This window comes from Canis lupus, chromosome 10, assembly GCF_048164855.1.
Source record: "Canis lupus baileyi chromosome 10, mCanLup2.hap1, whole genome shotgun sequence".
Classification (NCBI taxonomy): Eukaryota; Metazoa; Chordata; class Mammalia; order Carnivora; family Canidae; genus Canis; species Canis lupus.
The window spans coordinates 38,672,276-38,690,318 of NC_132847.1; the positions used below are offsets into that span (position 1 = coordinate 38,672,276).

At 32.0% G+C, this 18,043-nt stretch overlaps 1 protein-coding gene across 2 annotated transcripts in view; it reads left to right on the forward strand.

Moving 5' to 3' along the window:
• The window catches only part of CNTLN (centlein), a 331,003-nt gene that overhangs the window by 178,643 nt on the left and 134,317 nt on the right, over positions 1-18,043 (forward strand). For both annotated transcript variants that reach the window (XM_072841469.1, XM_072841470.1), the window contains exons 9-11: positions 6,114-6,290; positions 8,165-8,290; positions 16,850-16,971. In XM_072841469.1, the coding sequence (XP_072697570.1) occupies positions 6,114-6,290; positions 8,165-8,290; positions 16,850-16,971 (425 nt within the window). The remainder of the gene's footprint in view (positions 1-6,113; positions 6,291-8,164; positions 8,291-16,849; positions 16,972-18,043) is intronic.

The window sequence follows — 18,043 nt, forward strand, 5'->3', positions numbered from 1 at the left end:
GTTAAAAGTGAGTGGATGGAAGAAAAGCAGATATTTATAATTTTAAAAATTGGGTACTGAGTTTTATTATTAAATATTAGTCATTTATTCTCAACTTGGTAGTCTTTCTAAAAGTGAGGTATGATTTTAAACCAGTATACCTAATTCCATTTGTGAACTTTCATAATAAGACTATCTTAATTTATGATGTTATGTTGACTTGCTTTTTTTCTTTTTTAAATATAATGTGACTGTTATTAAAGTTATCCATTTTCAGGTGGTGGATGACTCAGCTAACAATGTTTTATAAATTGGCAGTAGATATATTTCTCTATTTCTTTTTTTTAAATATTTTTAATTTATTCATGAAAGACAGAGATTGAGAGGCAGAGACACAGGCAGAGGGAGAAGCAGGCCCCTGCGGGGAACCCAGTGCAGGACTCAATCGCAGAACCCTGGGATCACAACCTGAGCCAAAGTCAGATGCTCAACCATTGAGCCACCCAGGTGCCCCTGTTGCTGCTTTTCTAAAATCAATTTTAAATAAAATGTCAAGTTTTGTAGAGATTCAGGCATTTCATTAGAAGATTTTGTGTGTGTGTATATATATATATATATATATATATATATATATTCCTAGGATTCTAGGATTTTATATATATATAAGAAGTATATATATATATATATATATATATATATATATACACATATACTTTTTAACATGTATTCTATACTTTTATACTATGTCTCTTTTCAAGAGGATTTGAGTTCATTTTCAGAGGACAATTTTTCTTTCTTTTTTTTTTTTTTTTGAGAACAATTTTGCAAGATGTCATTTTCTCTGACACATATGTACCCAGGTTAGATATTTTATATACACACACATATTATAGATTTTAAGCACATGTGTATGTTTAATGCATGTTTAATCTTCAGTGAGATTATTTTAGGAGAAATTCTTTCTTTTGCTAAAGTATCATGCCTTTTAAATGTTTTTGTTTTATAGTAGGCTACATTATGTATTAACAGGTTTGGAATTTATAAATTTCTTAAATAAGCAAGATAATATGTGTGAAATGCTTATCTACAGCTAGGACCTCAATATTTTTTCACTAAATGATAGTAACTATTATTTTAATGTAGTAGAAAACAAATGAATATGTTTAATTAAAACTTAACCAATAAGGGAAAACAATTTAACTTAGAATTCTTTGTGATCATTATAACTTTGAAATAATTTTCTATTTATTAGCTATTATTTACTCAGCCTCTAATATATAATGCTATATGATGTTGCTTGAAATTAATGCAAATTCTTAATAGTAATATGACAACATGTAATGTATTTTCCCTGCCCCTTTTCTACTGTACATCTTCTACAGGACTTTTTTGATCAAAATTACCTCTGTGGATCAATGTGAAAAAGAAATTACATATTTTTAAAAAATATTTTATTTATTTATTCATGAGAGACACACAGAGAGAGAGGCAGAGACACAGGCAGAGGGAGAAGCAGGCTTCCATGTGGAGAGCCTGACGTGGGACTCTATCCCGGGTCTCCAAGATCACACCCTGGGCCGAAGGCGGCACTAAACCGCTGAGCCACCTGGACTGCACAGAAATTACATATTAATAATGATCAATTTAAAGATATTTTCAGTTGGAGGCATTTGGACACATACTCCACTGATTACTTTGAGAGTTCATCAAGATTAACTCTTGATGTTAATGGTGGTCTAGCACCATACCATTCATTATGTCTCTTTAAAATTTTTTTTAAATTTTTTATTTTTTTTTTAAGATTTTATTTATCCATTCATGAAAGACACGGGAGAGGCAGAGACATAAGAAGAGGAAGAATCAGGGTCCCTGTAGGGAGCCTGATGTGGGACTCGGTCCCAGGACTCTGGATCATGCCCTGAGCCAAAGGCAAACTCTCAACCACTGAGCCACCCAGGGGCCCTATCATTCATTATCTCTTAAGACTGTAAACTATAAGGGTAAATAAGAATTTTTTATATTAGAGGAAAAATACCACTGATACAATAGTAATAATTCTTAGCAAGAAAATGAAACTTTTCAAAGATTCTAGGATTTTTTTTTCTTAAAGATTGATTGATTGATTAGAGCAGAGTAAGCAAGAACATCAGTAGAGGGAGGGAGCAGACGGAGAGGAAAAAGTAGGCTCCCCACTGAGTAGGGAGTGGGGCTCAATCCCAAGCCCCGGGGATTATGACCTGAGCTGAAGGCAAATGCCTAACCAGCTGAGCCACCGAGGTGCCCCCAAAGATTCTAGGATTTTAAGGACAATAGATAGAATGAACTTTCCCAGACAGGGATGCTGGTTGTCTTGATTTTGTGAAGCCTTCAAAGCAGCACTTGAAAGGATAATGACAAGTAAAGATATACATGTTTTCACATACTATACATAGTTCACAAAGCACACTGAATATAGTATAGGTGGGGGATGGTGGGGTGACCTGAAAGACACTACTTTATGCTATGGAGGTCAACATCAAGGATTAAACCATGTTGATACTATGTAAACTTGACATGATATAATGAAAATGGTACTCTACTTCTGTGATCTTCCTTCCCCAAACTCATAGCCCCAGTCTAATCATGAGAAAATCTCAAATTCCAATCGAGGAGTGTGCAACAGTGCACCTGAATATCATTCTACTCATCAAAACTATCAAGTATTATCAAAAGTAGATAAAGTCTGAGAAACTGTCACAACCAAGAGATGCTGGCAGGACAAGTAAATGTAATGTGGTATCATGGGTGGGATCCTGGAACAGAAAAAGGACATTATGTAAACATTATGGAGATTTCAATGCATTATGGACTTTAGTTAAAAATAATTTTGAATATTGGTTTATTACTTGTAACAAATGTACCATAATAATCTCAGATGTTGCTATTAAGAGGAACCTGGATGGGTGGGAGTGGAGGGGGGGTATAGGACTCTATATAGCATCTGCTTAGATTTTCTGTAAGTATAAAACTGTTCCTAAAAATTAAGTCTACTAACTTTGAAAAGAAGGTTAAAAGGCAGAATTATAATGGCTTTCCTTTCATTTTTAATGTCTTGGTAATATTGCCCAAAATTAGCACCAGCAAATTATAAGGGATGAGATTATAGAAAGAGTTTCATTTCTATTTCTCCTATAAATTCTGAAGATTTTATATTCAAATCTTATTCCTTTTATTTGAAGAAAGAATTTACATTTTGAAAAACATTTAGTGACATGTTCATTGTAAAATTTAAGGAAATTCAAATAACTATGAAGAAAATAATTCACATATAATTGTTCTATTTAGAAATAACACTAAAACATTTTAGGGTTTTTTTTTCCCACGCCTGTTTGGCAAAATCTATTTCTATACAATATATTCTTTGGTAACCTACTTTTCTCATTTAATATCATGGATATCTTTCTGTATCAACTCTTGGCACAACTAGAGTGCTAAGCCAAAGTCACATTTTTATGTGCTTTTATGCATATTTCAGAATTTCCCTAGAACTTTTTTTTTTTTGAGATTTCTTTATTTATTCATGATAGACACACACAGAGAGAGAGGCAGAGACACAGGCAGAGGGAGAAACAGGCTCCATGCTGGGAGCCCAACACGGGACTCAATCCCAGTACTCCAGGATCGCGCCCTGGGCCAAAGGCAGGTGCCAAACTGCTGAGCCACCCAGGGATCCCCTCCCTAGAACTTTTATAGCAGTTTATATATCCACAACCATGTTCTCAAAATACAGGAGTCATATAAGTGGAGTCTAGTCAACATTTTAAAATTAGGGGATTTTCTTTAGAATTCCTAATTCCTTACTTCTTTTGAAAAATCAGTAGCCCTGGCAGCAGTGGGCCACATTCATTCCTCTAGGAAAACAATTAACTGGAGCTGAGTAGCTACTGCCACAAAAACCCTCCTTGTGTCCTTAGGTGAGGCCGAGTGTCATTGGACATTTCATTTTACCTATGCTTTGAAAAATGGTAGTATTAAGAAAAGTGTGAAATACTTATTGTGCATATATCTCCTGCAAAAGTGATAAAACAAGAGAGGGAGAAGGTCAGATTTTAAAAACCATGGGAGCATGCATAATATTTTTTCTGGAGGGAAACAATCTTATACATGTGCAATATGTCTACAAAGTATCTCCACTGAATCAATTCTAAAGCTGTGATTTTAAAATATAGTAAACACAACCCATTTTATTTATTTACTTACATCATCTTTCCCACTCCTATATGAATTTGAATTAATCAGTACTTTCATAGTATTTTATTTTTGAAGTTCTGTTATTGTTTGTTGAAGAATTTTGAAGGACTGTTGCCTAAATATTGCCTAAATATAAATTCTTTATTAAGATGATGACAGTATCCACAGTTGGAGCATTTCTAATATCTTCATGAGTATTTGAATTATTTATCATTACAGCTTCTTGACTGAATATTCCTATTTTTACATTCTTATCTACTACATTATAATTCAGTGATAACTTAGAAAACTCACTTGTGAAAACTCACTTAAAGAACATGGGATTGTTTATTGGATATACCAGTAAAACTAAAGTTATGTTATTTCCATTTTATTCTAAATTTTTGTTTGACCTTGAACAACTTATTTAAAATTTATTTGGTAAATGATGAGATTAGTATATTCCTAATAATTGTATTTAAAGGAACCTGGATAAGAGCAGGTGGCTTTTGAACACTGTTTAGATAGGTGGCCTAGCCAAAGGAAATAGTTATAAACATCATAAATTCGCTTGTATGATAGGAGGAAAAGTGAAGTAAATAATAGTAATATGGTGATTAAAAGTAGGAGGAAAGAATAGGGCAAAATCATTTAGGGTTTGGAATAAAAGTACTTGAAGCATTTTAATTTGATATTTAAAGAAAAGTAATGAAGTAAGTATTTAATGTATGGTAGGTGTGGTAAGAGTACAATATAAATAGTTCTGAGGAAGATATTTAGCCGTATAATAGAATGAATGTTGGGAAACAAATCAAGTGTTTTAAATAGACGAAAGTGTGATAATATAAATAAGTCAAGGATGACCTCTCTTCTAATAATTAGAAGTTAGGACAATTTTGCCTATTCCTTAAAGAAAATATTTAAAACTGGAAAAGAGTGATTATTTTCCATTGTTGGCTCAGAAAAGTTAAACATATGTATTTCTTCTGATAGCCCATAGGAATATCATTTAGGATGGGTAGGGTTTTCCACATTTTAAACGAAATTATTTTCAGGGCTACTAGTTTTATATCCAATATTAGAATTTTGAGATTTGATTGTCTTTGCTGGAAATCAACCAAAACTTTGTTTTATTATGATTTAGTGTTTTTGTTTTTTGTAAGTGGAATGGTTAATTTCAAATTTGATATATGCATAGGTTTTAGTGGCCTCAAATGTAATCAGTTAAGATAGTAGTAGAATTTCACAGAATGCTGGTTTTTATGAACTAACATTTCTTGAAGGTATCCTACATGCTTAATTTTTCTGTTATTTTTTTTGTCATTATAATGTGGTGCTTACCATTAGCAGGTTAACTGACATAGTAATACATTTCAAAAGAGAATACAGTGGATTGTATTGAGTTTAAAAGTATCAGTGTTTTGTGAGTTATTAAATTATGATACATTGAAAGATAATTAGACTTATAGTGCTCTTGGTTTCCTTTTCCCAGGTTTATATTCAGTGGTATTGCATGACTCTTGGTGATCAAATGGTGGATTGAGTATTTCAGGAGGAAATACATATGTGTGTAATCATATTTTTTAAATAATTATTTTATAGATGAGTGGTATGTTTCATGCAACCATGCTGTAATTTTTTTCTCCTGTAAATCTGTGTGGCAGTATATTTATGAAAATATTTATACAGACTCTTGGTTATTTTATTGAAAAATACCATTCTAAAAAAAAAAAAAAGAAAAATACCATTCTACTAGGATGATAGAAGTTTAGCTAATGCTAGTTTATAGTTTATTATTGAAATGAAATTTTCCTTCTTTGAGTACTTATTATTTATATAATGTAATAATATTATGTGTATTTGCACATCTATAAATAACATACAAACATGCATATGTTTTTACACAATATACTTTTTAAAAATAGGTATCTCAACGGCCATCTTTATCGAGCTTAGAAACTTTAATGGTCTCACAGAAGTCTGAAATTGAGTATTTACAGGAGAAACTAAAAATAGCAAATGAAAAACTGTCAGAGAGCAAATCTACCAATAAGGGTTCCTTAGAGAACAGCATCTGGACAAGTACTGAAAGAAAACATAAGGTAGGGACATTTTGTCATTTCGTGAATTTGTCAGGTGAGGCTGACAAAGCAAGCGATGAAATTAAAAAACAGCATTTACTTCTCTGCTTATATTTCTGGAAGCTTTGAAAAACATTATGTGCCAAATGCTTGATAAAAAATTGTTGTAAATAGAGAATTTTCCCTTTTTAAAGACTAATATATTCCTAACTTAATTAGATTAGTAGTATAGCTGTGTTAAAAAGTTTTGCTAAACTAGGTGTTATATAAGACTGATGAATCACTGAATTCTACCTCTGAAATTAATAATACATTATATGTTAATTGAATTTAAATAAATTAAAAAAATTTTAAAGGTTTATTAAGTATCCCTCATATATCTAATCTATAGATAAGTTAATTGAAGTAAAAAATCATTTTAAAGTAATATAGTTGTTAAAAGAAATATATATCTTAATGTTTCTATTTCATTCAGATATGATATTTAAAATACTGCCTATTTGGATATAAGCTATAAAGTGGAATTTAACGTTAATTTATACAATTATATAATTTTGGATTTAAAGGTGTAGCAACAGAAAAATAAGAATTTTTTAATCAAATGTTTATTAATGTTAGCTTTTCCTTTTTGTAGCATTTGTATTACAGTATATATACTATAGTATATATTCCTGTTATGCTGCAAAACATACTAAGCAAAATAAAAATTTTATATTACATTGTAAATATGTTACTATGTAACACTATCAATATGTTATCTCAGATAAATAAAAAGTAAGGAACTTTAGATATATTTTTCTCACATTTGTTACTTTAGCAGTAGAAAATAATGTTTTTATAAACAGAAAAGTGTTTTTCAAGATACTTGTTTTTAGTTCTTTCCATTTTTTCCTATGAGTAGAACTGTCTTAGTAAAGGAAGTATTTAAAAATAGACTCATGTTTTTATTATAGTCTTATTTACTCCCTCTAAGGTTATTAGTAATTTTCAGAAGAATGAGCTTTATGTATGTATATAGGTTTATTTATTTAAACATAACTGCATTCATGATACACTTCTTGCCATTTTGGAATAGTTTCTAAAGTATTGAGCTTTATTTAAATGAAAGAAAACATTCCTAAAATTGAGATACATTATATGGCCTAATTTGGTTGCTTGCTACATTGCTGAATTTAAAAAATGTACCACTCTGATGTTTTGTTGCTTTTAACAAAAGTCAAGAAAATGAGAGGGATATTTGGAATGAAATTTTCTTTCTTTTTCATAAGGACATGTAGTAAGTATGAACAATATGTTGCCCAGCTTTTAATAGTTGCTTTCACATATTCTTTCTCCAGATTGGTATATGAAGCTGTACATAATATAAACACACATTCTTGTCTCTAGTTAGCCACATTATAGTTAATGACCATATGGTCATTATGGTATAAGATCTACTGTCTGTTGTATTTATATTCCTCAAGCATATTGTTCCTTCAACTTCACAGTGTGTTAAACTATTTCAAAGGGAAAAAAATCCTTTCCCTCTTGTTTCTGGTTGTCCTATCAAGTGTAACCTTGGACCCTTATAGAGCAATTAGACCAGCCTCTATCCCCTCCTTTGTAATGAGGTTTCTTGCATTTCTGAGTCTATAACCCTTTAGTCTTCCCTAATGGGACATCATTATTCTGAAAGAAACAATGTAAATGTAAATGAATATTCTCATTAACGAGTCACAGAGAAACCTTTAGCGGTAGCACTGTGGTAATTCCGCTTGTTATTTCTCTGGTATTCCATGCAGGATTTTTTTTATAATTCATTATTAGTATTCAAAATTACTTGTTCTTTAATTTTGCATGTCTTTCATAATCCAGTGTTCCAACTAGTTCAACCATGTCCTTGTTTTATTCTCGAGGAACCACCTGTGAAACGTTCAAGGTCTTTGTCCCCAAAGAGCTCTTTCACAGACTCAGAGGAGCTGAGGAATCTGAAGAAAGCTGAAAGAAAGATTGAAAACTTAGAGAAGGCACTACAGCTAAAGGTGAACATTAAATCATTTTTTTATTAATATCCTCACAAAGATAAAGATATACCAAAATAAACATTCACTTCACAAATCACTGCTTATCATTTATCTTTCCTGAATTTAATTACAGGTGTAAAAGTGTCTCATTGGTTGGCCTTGTTTTTCAGATTTCTGAGGATCATAAAGTAACAAAATATTTGCTGTTTGAATGTAAATATTTATTCATGACTTTAAAATTGTTGGGGAATATTTTAGCTTAATATTGGGAATAAATTCTTATACTTTTTCAGAGACAAAAAATAGAACTATAGCAAAGTAGAGAATTTTTCATAGTTCTTTATATCTGATAAACATATAAAAAAGAAAAGTGAGTTAAAAATTATACTCACCTAGCTCAAGTCACTTATAATTGTCCTTTATAGAAAAATTGTGTAGTCAAAATGATAAGTACATTATTTTTTCCATTTGACTATATTGAGACCTTTTATTTTTTCTGAATTTAATGTGGCTAAACTTGTCATTCATTAGTCACCACTACCCAAAGGCCTGCACTATAGGAGATTTAGCCATTTAATTGAATCTCAAATAGTTTTAACACATTTTATGACAACACCAATGTTTTATATGTGGTTAGAATCCAGTACATTTAAAGCCCAGATTCTTTGTCATATAATATAGATTACTCTTAGGGAGAAAAAGGTTCAACTTACATTTTGTGTGCTATAGAATAAAATAGTTTAGAGATATGGTTAACCTAAACTATAACTAATAATTTTTTCTGCCTTTTCACTAAACATTAAGTTAATTTATACTTATGTAGAGTTAGACTGTTAGTGCTAAAAGAAAGGAAAATTATCATCTGTTGATTGACAGAGATTATCATCTATCATCTACCAAAAATAAAATGATCTGATGACATCAGCTTGCTAGCATTTAGCCTACTTGAAATATATACACCTGGAGTTATTTATTTATTTATTTTATTTATTTCATTTTAGTAATCTCTACACCCATTGTGGGGCCCGAACTCACAACCCCAGGATCAAGAGTCGCATGCTTTTCTGACTGAGCCAGCCAGGTGGCCCACACTTGGAGTTATTTGCTCATTAATTTGTTTACTCAATGACAACTTACTAAGCAATGCAGCTAGCCAAACAAGTAACTTTACAACAGGAGACAAGATAAGTGTCTATCATTCAAGACCCTAGTTAAGAAGATGCTGCATGAGCACTTGGAACCTAGTATCTTAATGTAAACATGGGAGTACACACGAGATATTAAGAACACGTTTAGCAAGCCAGTTTATCATCTTCCTCCTTTTGCATAATTCTTGAAATTCACATCCTATATTAATCTGGTTTCTTCAGAGAAACAGAACCAATAGGATATAACCCTTTAGTTTTCCCTAATGAGACATTGCTACTCTGAAAGAAAGATAAAGGTACCTATATCTATGTTGAAATATCTATCTATCCAGAGAGAGAGAAAGAGAGATAAAGATTGATTGATTTACTATAAGGAATTGGGTCATACAATTATAGAGACTGAGAAGTCCAAGATGTACAGTTGTGAAACTGGAGATCAGGAGACCCAATGGTATAGTTTCAGTCTGGGTCCAACGGCCTGAAAATCAGGAAGCTGATGATGTAAATTCTAGTCCTAATCTCAGTCTGAGTCCAAAGGAACAAGACCAAAGATCTTTCTTATGCAGCCTTTTATTGTTTTCAGGCCTTCAGTGATTTGGATGAAGCGTATCACATTGGGAAGGGCAATATGCTTTACTCGGTATGCTGAATGATGTTTTCCTTTTGTACAGAAACATGCTCACAGATACACCCAGGAATAATGATTAACTAAATATTTGGTCAGTCAAGTTACACATAAAATTAACTACCACATATCCCATTCAATAATAACAGATCTTCATTCATTTGCCCCCAAAAGTCTGTGAGTCTTTGACAGTCCCTTGTTTGGGGAAGGAAAGAGTAGAGCAATTCGGTCATTTTTAGAGCTATCTTTTTCCACTTTTTGAATTTTTATTTTCATAAAGATCCTCAGAAATATTATATTAATTTTTCATTCCTTTCTCTTAATAACAGCTCTTTTGGGTGAGGCCTCAAGTTTATTTTCAGAGTAAAACTCTTTCTTCATACAATTTCTTCTTCATTTATACTTTTTTTGTATTCCTATTTCAAGTCAGTTGATGATAATATGAATTGCAAATGTATGTTTTTTTTCACAAATTTGCAATGTAAGGGGGAAAATGTGCGCAAATTTTTTCATTATATCTTATCTTTTAGTAGGAAAGGGTTTCTTATTTTATTTTTTAACGATTTTATGTATTTATTCATGAGAGACACACACACACAGAGAGAGAGAGAGAGAGAGAGAGGCAGAGAGAGAAGCAGGCTTCATGCAGGGATTCAATGTGGGACTCAATCCCAGGACTGCAGGATCGCGCCCTGAGCCAAAGGCAGGCACTCAACTACTGAGCCACCCAGGCATCCCAAGGATTTCTTATTTTAAAGGAGCAAAATAGTTGAATGAAAAAAGCACTATGATTAAGAGCATTTATCAAATGAAGTGGGTAAAAAATAAACCTATAAAGTAAAAGCAACTCCAAAGACAGTGATTGGATCCAGGATACTTTTTTTTTTAATTTTTATTTATTTATGATAGTCACACAGAGAGAGAGAGACAGAGAGAGGCAGAGACACAGGCAGAGGGAGAAGCAGGCTCCATGCACCAGGAGCCCGACGTGGGATTCGATCCCGGGTCTCCAGGATCGTGCTCTGGGCCAAAGGCAGGCGCTAAACCGCTGCGCCACCCAGGGATCCCCCAGGATACTTTTTTATTTATGGTCTCACTTTAGTAAGTATACCAGTCGTATTTAGTGAGGACAGAAGACTTCTTCCTATATATCGCTTAATTAGGGTATAATACTAGTATTATTAGTATTACTCAAGTATATGAGAATATAAGATTAGAAGGAGATTAATAACTATCCATATTCATTTCCTAGGGCTGTCATGACAAACTGGCTGGCTTAGAACAGAAATTTATTGACTCAAAGTTCTGGAGGCTAGAAAGTTCCAAACTCAAGATGTCGACAGGATTAGTTCCTTCTGACACCTGAGAGGGAGTATCTGTTCTATTTCTCTCTTCTGGTTTCCCATAGTTGCAGATATTCCTTGGCTTATGGATGGCATTCTCTCTATATCTTCATATTTCACATCATCTTCCCTTGATGTGTGTGTGTGTATGTGTGTCTGTGTCTGTCTATGTCTAAATTTCTCCTTTTAAAAGACACCAATCAGTTGGAGTAAGACCCACCCTAATGACCTCACTTTAACTTCATTACCTCTATAAAGACCTTATCACCAAATAAAATCACATTTTGGGTAGTAGGGGCTAAGATTCCAACATATCTTTTTGGAGGGGATTCATTTCACCCCCTAACAATGTCTTATGTTTTTTTTTTAAGATTTATTTATTTATTCATGAGAGACAGAGAAAGAGAGAGGCAGAAGCATAGACAGAGGGGGAAGCAGGCTTCTCACAAGGGTCAGTCCAGTATGGGACTCAATCCCAGATCCTGGGATCATGCCCTGAGCTGAAGGCAGACGCTCAGCCGCTGAGCCACCCAGGTGTCCTTCTTATGATGTTTAATATGCATTTGTTGATCATGGTGCTGTATTTGTTGACTGTTACCCATTAATACATGTTGAATTTTTGTCATGGCTTTCCCATATTGGTATTGTATTGGACACTGCTCTGCCAGAAGCTAATGAAAAGGCAGAGAAAAATATTCTGTACTCAATTATCAAAGGCAATGGATTAAAATATTTCACTTTTTGTGAGCTATTAAGATATCAGTATGCATTATGAATCTATAGAAATGTATAGATACCGAATCTATAGGAATGTTTAGATATCTTATTTCCCAAGTTTATTTGATTATATTATACCCATTAATATTTTCTAAAGACTTTTGTCCCATGGAAGATACTGTTGAAAACACTATATTAAACACAGGCTCCATGGCACAGTAGATAGCTTTGGGTCCCAAGTTGATCACCAAGGTGGACTGAAGGGAGAGAGTGACAAATAAGCCTCACCAGATAACCACCACTATGGAACATATATAGATGCACTTTGGCATATTGAAATGATGGCTTTATTATATCACCAGTAAATCATGCATATTATTCCAATACTAGTGGTGAATTTTGTAAAAATATTAATACATTCTCTTGCTTAGCTTACTTTTGTGAATAGTTGTACATGTTTTCAAGGTGGGTGGTCAAAGTTGTAATAAAAGAGCCAATAGTAATAGAAGAGATGAAAACTATTATTTTAAAAATCCTACCCATTTCTAAATCCTGACTTCATAAATGTAGTGTACTAACAACTTATAAAGCATAATTTGGAAAGCAATGCATCAGAGCTTTATTAAATCCTTCACTATCCTTGGGATCACTAATGCCATGAATCTCTGCTTTATGAACTTTAATGCATTTAGCAACTTGATTCTATTAGCACTTTTCTATGCCATTTAATCAGTATGTCCTTTGAAATTAGTTTATATGTCTCTTACTTTTTAAAGCTCTAATATGCATTCTTCATACATTCAATTTTATACACTCTGCTGAAATTAAACATCCATGGGATCCTTGGTATTTTATAAAAGGTTTTTTTTTCTTTTTTAAAGATTTTATTTACTTATTCATGAGAGACACAGAGAGAGAGAGGCAGAGGGAGAAGCAGGCTCCATGCAGGGAGCCAAACATGGGACTCAGTCCCAGGTCTCCAGGATCACACCCTGGGCTGAAGGCAGCACTAAACCACTGAGCCACTCAGGCTGCCCAAAAGGTTTTTTTTTTTAAACTTTTAAAAAATTTTGCTATCATTCTGTGAAGATTGAACCACTGTTTTATTAACAATACTCATGTTCTTAGTTTGCCTTATGCCTGTCAAGGAGCCTTTGGCCAAACTCTAGTAGATTAGATCAAGAATCATTTTTTTTTCTTATGGACTCATAAGTGGAATTGCAAATATCATTGAGGAAAATCAGTTGATACAACCTTTCTATTTTCTATTTTCTAGTGTTTTAGTCATTCATACTTGTTCATGCACAGAAATTAGAGTCTCTAGGTTAGCTAGTTTAATTGCAAAATATAGGGAAGGTAGTCAGTAAGTGTTTTATTGAATGATCTAATATATAGACCTAATTCAGTGACTGCCTTTGGGGTATTTTGATGTATCCTCTAAGGAAAATATAGTTATTAATGATATTAGTTATTAGTTAGTTATTAATGATACTATATTATCCTTCAGTCTTTACATTTGAATTTATTGTAAGATCTTTGGGTACAGTATTTCCCAAATGGAGTCCTACCGTTTTGACTTAGGCTATTATGTGGGACTTAAAGAATCATAATCTACACTATTATTAACTTGTATTTGTTAGAATATTATGAAAAATTTTTTGATTATTCTTTTTACACACTAAACATTTCTTTTGAGATAGCTAACTATTGCCTAAAGACTCCTGCTAAATCAATTCTTGCATTAGAAGAGGGAAATATATTTACATTTCCATAAAATTTTGTCTATTTCTGAAGCAGGCCAAAAAACAATAATCTGTAGGACTAATTTAACCCATAAATTACAGTTTGATAATAGCATTTGCAAACGACAAATCTGTACATGAAACTGCATTTTAAAATAATAATTATTGTAAATTATGACTATCAAATTGATTTGTCAGATAATCTCTAGTTAAATTTTTAATGGTTTAGATCTTATAATTTTATAAGAAATATGTAAACACTCTAGCATTAGGTGTAGTAAATTATGAAGCATGTAAAATTAAAGCAGAAAGCTCATCTCTAAAACTACTTTTCTATAATCACTACTTAATGGAAGGAACCACCTATTTCAATTACTATGGGAAAATCAAAACTATTTGCTAATATTAAATATATTACACTAATGTTTTAGGAAGAAGAGGTGCTTTGAGTAAGTATTTTGCCTAGTAAAGAGCCTGGCACCTTGTGAGTGAACAGATCTCAGGAAATTTTTATTGAGTATTAATCTTTAGTGTAATTGCATAAGATAGTTGATTTCTATTTGAGAACTAGGGAAAACCTTAGGTATAAATTCAGTGATAAAGTTGCTGAGGCAGTACTGAAAAATGCTAAAATAATGACCATTAGTTACTAACAATAAGGAACTCAATTCATTCCATTGATTTAACAGAAGATTTTTGTGAAAGGCAACAGAAAATATCTGGATATCTCATTTTATTAATTTTTATTTCTTGTACAATCTTTTAGGTTCTATTTACTCAGAGTTTGTAGGGACTCTTAACACAGACTTTTAATGATTCCAAAACACTGGATTTGTATGTAATAATATTTAAGAAATTTGTTGTAAAGTAAGAGTTTGTGGGGAAGGAATTTCATTCAATGAAGAATAATTAGAGAAAGCCATTAGAATTTGACAAACTACTCAACTATGTATATTTGAAAATTGTATTTTGACATAAATCTTTTCTAACACCTGTACATTTCTTATAATTAGGTTATTAATAAATTTATAATATATCCTGTTTAAAATCCTAATAAGTCTTATTAGTTCTTAAGGAATCCTAATAAACGTAATGAACTTATGTTCATTTATAAGAAGGTAACATTATTAATTATGAGTTTCCCCAATTTAAATTATTTCACGTATTTAAGATTAGAAAGCTTATTGTTCAAAGAAGTGAAGTTATATTTGGATTGTTTACCAACAATAGAGAAAATTCAAGGTCAAGGTTAAATCAGTCATTGGTCTTAGAGGAAGAGAGATATAATTAGCTTTTATTTTAAAGATGGAGAAACTGGTATATACTGAATTTAAACAGCAATGTCAAGATAAAATTTACTAACTTTGATCAGCAAGACTTGAACTCTTATCAGCACTCAACACTCTGCATGTAATAGGCTTTTAATATATGGTTCTTCAATTGAAATGAACGAAGTTCAATTCAGTATCCTGAATTTTTAACCATAGTATTAAACTGTGCTTCTCTTTAGCAAGTTTGCAGTACCTGTGATCTGTATATCTTCTAAAACTCTTCAGGATAGCATTTTTTTGTGATTATCCCTTTCAAGTGATGCCAATCTCATACTTTTTCATCAAGCACTTTCATTTCCAGATGGTATACAGACACTTGGTACACATAGAACTCAAATACTTTCTAGTAACTACTTTAAAGTTTTATTGAAGTTATCCTACTAGACCTATATTCAAAGTAGAATGATAAAATATCCATATTGTTGAAACAGGTAGAATTGCTGTTAAATAATACAAACTGTATTATCTTACTGTTGAGATGAGAAGTTGATGGTCCCAGAAAACTGTGAATTTGGCTTCTTAATGATAAGGACATCAGTTAATATCTGGGAAGAGGAAAAGGAAGGAAGCTGACTTTTACTTTGTGCCGCTATAAGGCAAGCACAGCGCCAAGGGCTTTACCTGTATATTCGCTCATTTAGTTTAGTCATCATGATTTAAATCTCTGTGCTGTTTTCCATATATTACAGAAAAAGGAATTAATTTAAGTAATGTTAAGATTATACAGCTAACATGAAAGAGCTCCAAGAACAAAATTCAGATTTTTCTGTCATGTGTCTACTCATCTCACCTCACTATAATATTAGAGTACCTGTTACCTCCACTAAATAAGTATGCAAGTTCCTTCATATAGAAATATAAAAAGTTTAAAAAACAAATTTGAAATTCACAATAGCTAAAAAACTCAAGAAGTTACTTAATTTACTTTGAGAAACACAATGCATAAGTAGTATAAATACATCCTCTAAAAACTGAAAATTTGGCCTTTATAAGTTCATTTTGTAGGTATATCAAAAAATGAAGACCTACTTCATGTACTCTATTTAGAACATTTAGAAATTGTTGACTTTAATTGTCTAACCTAGTAATGTTTTTATGACCTCTTCAAGACTATGAAGCCCAGCCCTCACATTTCAATTCTGTATAGTATAACCCAGAAGATCAAGCTCTGCTACTTCAGATTTAGGTCCAGTTTTTTTCCCTCCTGTGTAATCCTTATGCTTTATACTAAACTAATCATGAGTCCATGAGTGGAAGCATTGATCTTACTATGATTAGTGTTTTTACACCAATTACATATGCATTTATAATTAACAAAATAATCATGTGTTATGTATGGACAAATCCTTTTGTTGAAAAAGAAAAAAAATTCTGTAAAATTGGCTCATAAATATTGGTATGTGTACTAATTGACAACAAGGGAAAGAATGAAACTAATTTTGAAATTACTAGCAGCTTAAAAAATGCAGTGAGAGGATTGATTTTACCAAGCAAATCTATTTTATGACTTTAAGAATCTTTCCCCTTTTTCTGCTTAAATAAGTATTATAAATTAATTTATATTTACTATTTTTTTCAAATTTCATATTTAGATGAGTAACCTTTTTATTTGCAACATTATACTAATACTTTCTTTAAACTTGTGTGTACTTGCCTTTTTGTGTTCTACAGAGCCAAGAAAATGATGAGCTAAGAGATGCCCATGAAAAACGCAAGGAAAGGCTACAGATGTTACAGACCAACTACAGAGCAGTAAAAGAGCAATTAAAACAGTGGGAAGAAGGCAGTGGCATGTGAGTTACATAGCTCATAAAGGCATTTCCCTAAATATTAAATGGAATGGAGTAGCATCATATAGGTGTTTTAATGGCTTTTGTTTGATTTTAAAGATATTATTTGCTATTCATATCTTTATTGTGAATTTTTAGATAGATAATATAAGTGAAAACAGATAAATATGCTAGCAATAACTAGATTTTCCTGTCATTTGCAGAATTCATAATGTAGGTGATTGTGAATTACTGTATACATTTTCAATATCAATAGAGTAGCTTAATAAAAGTAGATAATGCAAAAATAGTTCATATCCATAGGATTGAAAAAATTAAATAAATAAAATAATGGTATTACAGTTTGTAATTCAAAAACTATTTAAGTTTTAATTAAAAGACAAGAGAAATATTTAATTCACATATTTACAGTTAACTATCAGAAAACTACTTCAACCTAGTACGCAATTTGAAAATCTTTACTATCCATCAGTTTGTTCTGCAGCTTATCTGAATGAATTGGCGGTCTCAGTTCAATTGCTCTGAACAGGTGTTCAGATCTTGGTTAGTCGTAAGTGGCTCCCTTGTTAACAGTATCAACAGAGGGCAAAGGACTGAATGAGTACAGAAAATCTACTATCCTCTCATCTTTTGAGATGGATCCTTTAGGGCAATGTTGATGATACACATTGGTCTGTTCTATGGAGAAATACTGTTTCCAAATTGGCCAGTACAGCACTTTTACAAGATAAAAATGAATAGTTTGTTTTATGTACAGAAAATGAAAACATAAAGGGCATTTGGCATGTTTCATAGGTAATTGTCACATCTAATATTTTCCTTTGAAGAATGGGAAGTGTTTCACTTGTCAGTAAAGTAGTGATAAAGCAATTTGTCCTGCATATAGCCTCTGCTCACCTAACTTCAGTAGTCACTAGAAGTGTGAAAACTACTTTCTGATATATTTACTGATAATAGCATGTTTTAAGATAGAGCATATGTACCACATTCAGATTGGTTGACAACAAATTCTAGAGGAGTTCATTGCTTATAAACCTTTTTAAGAAACTGACCATCCTACATGTTTTATTATTAC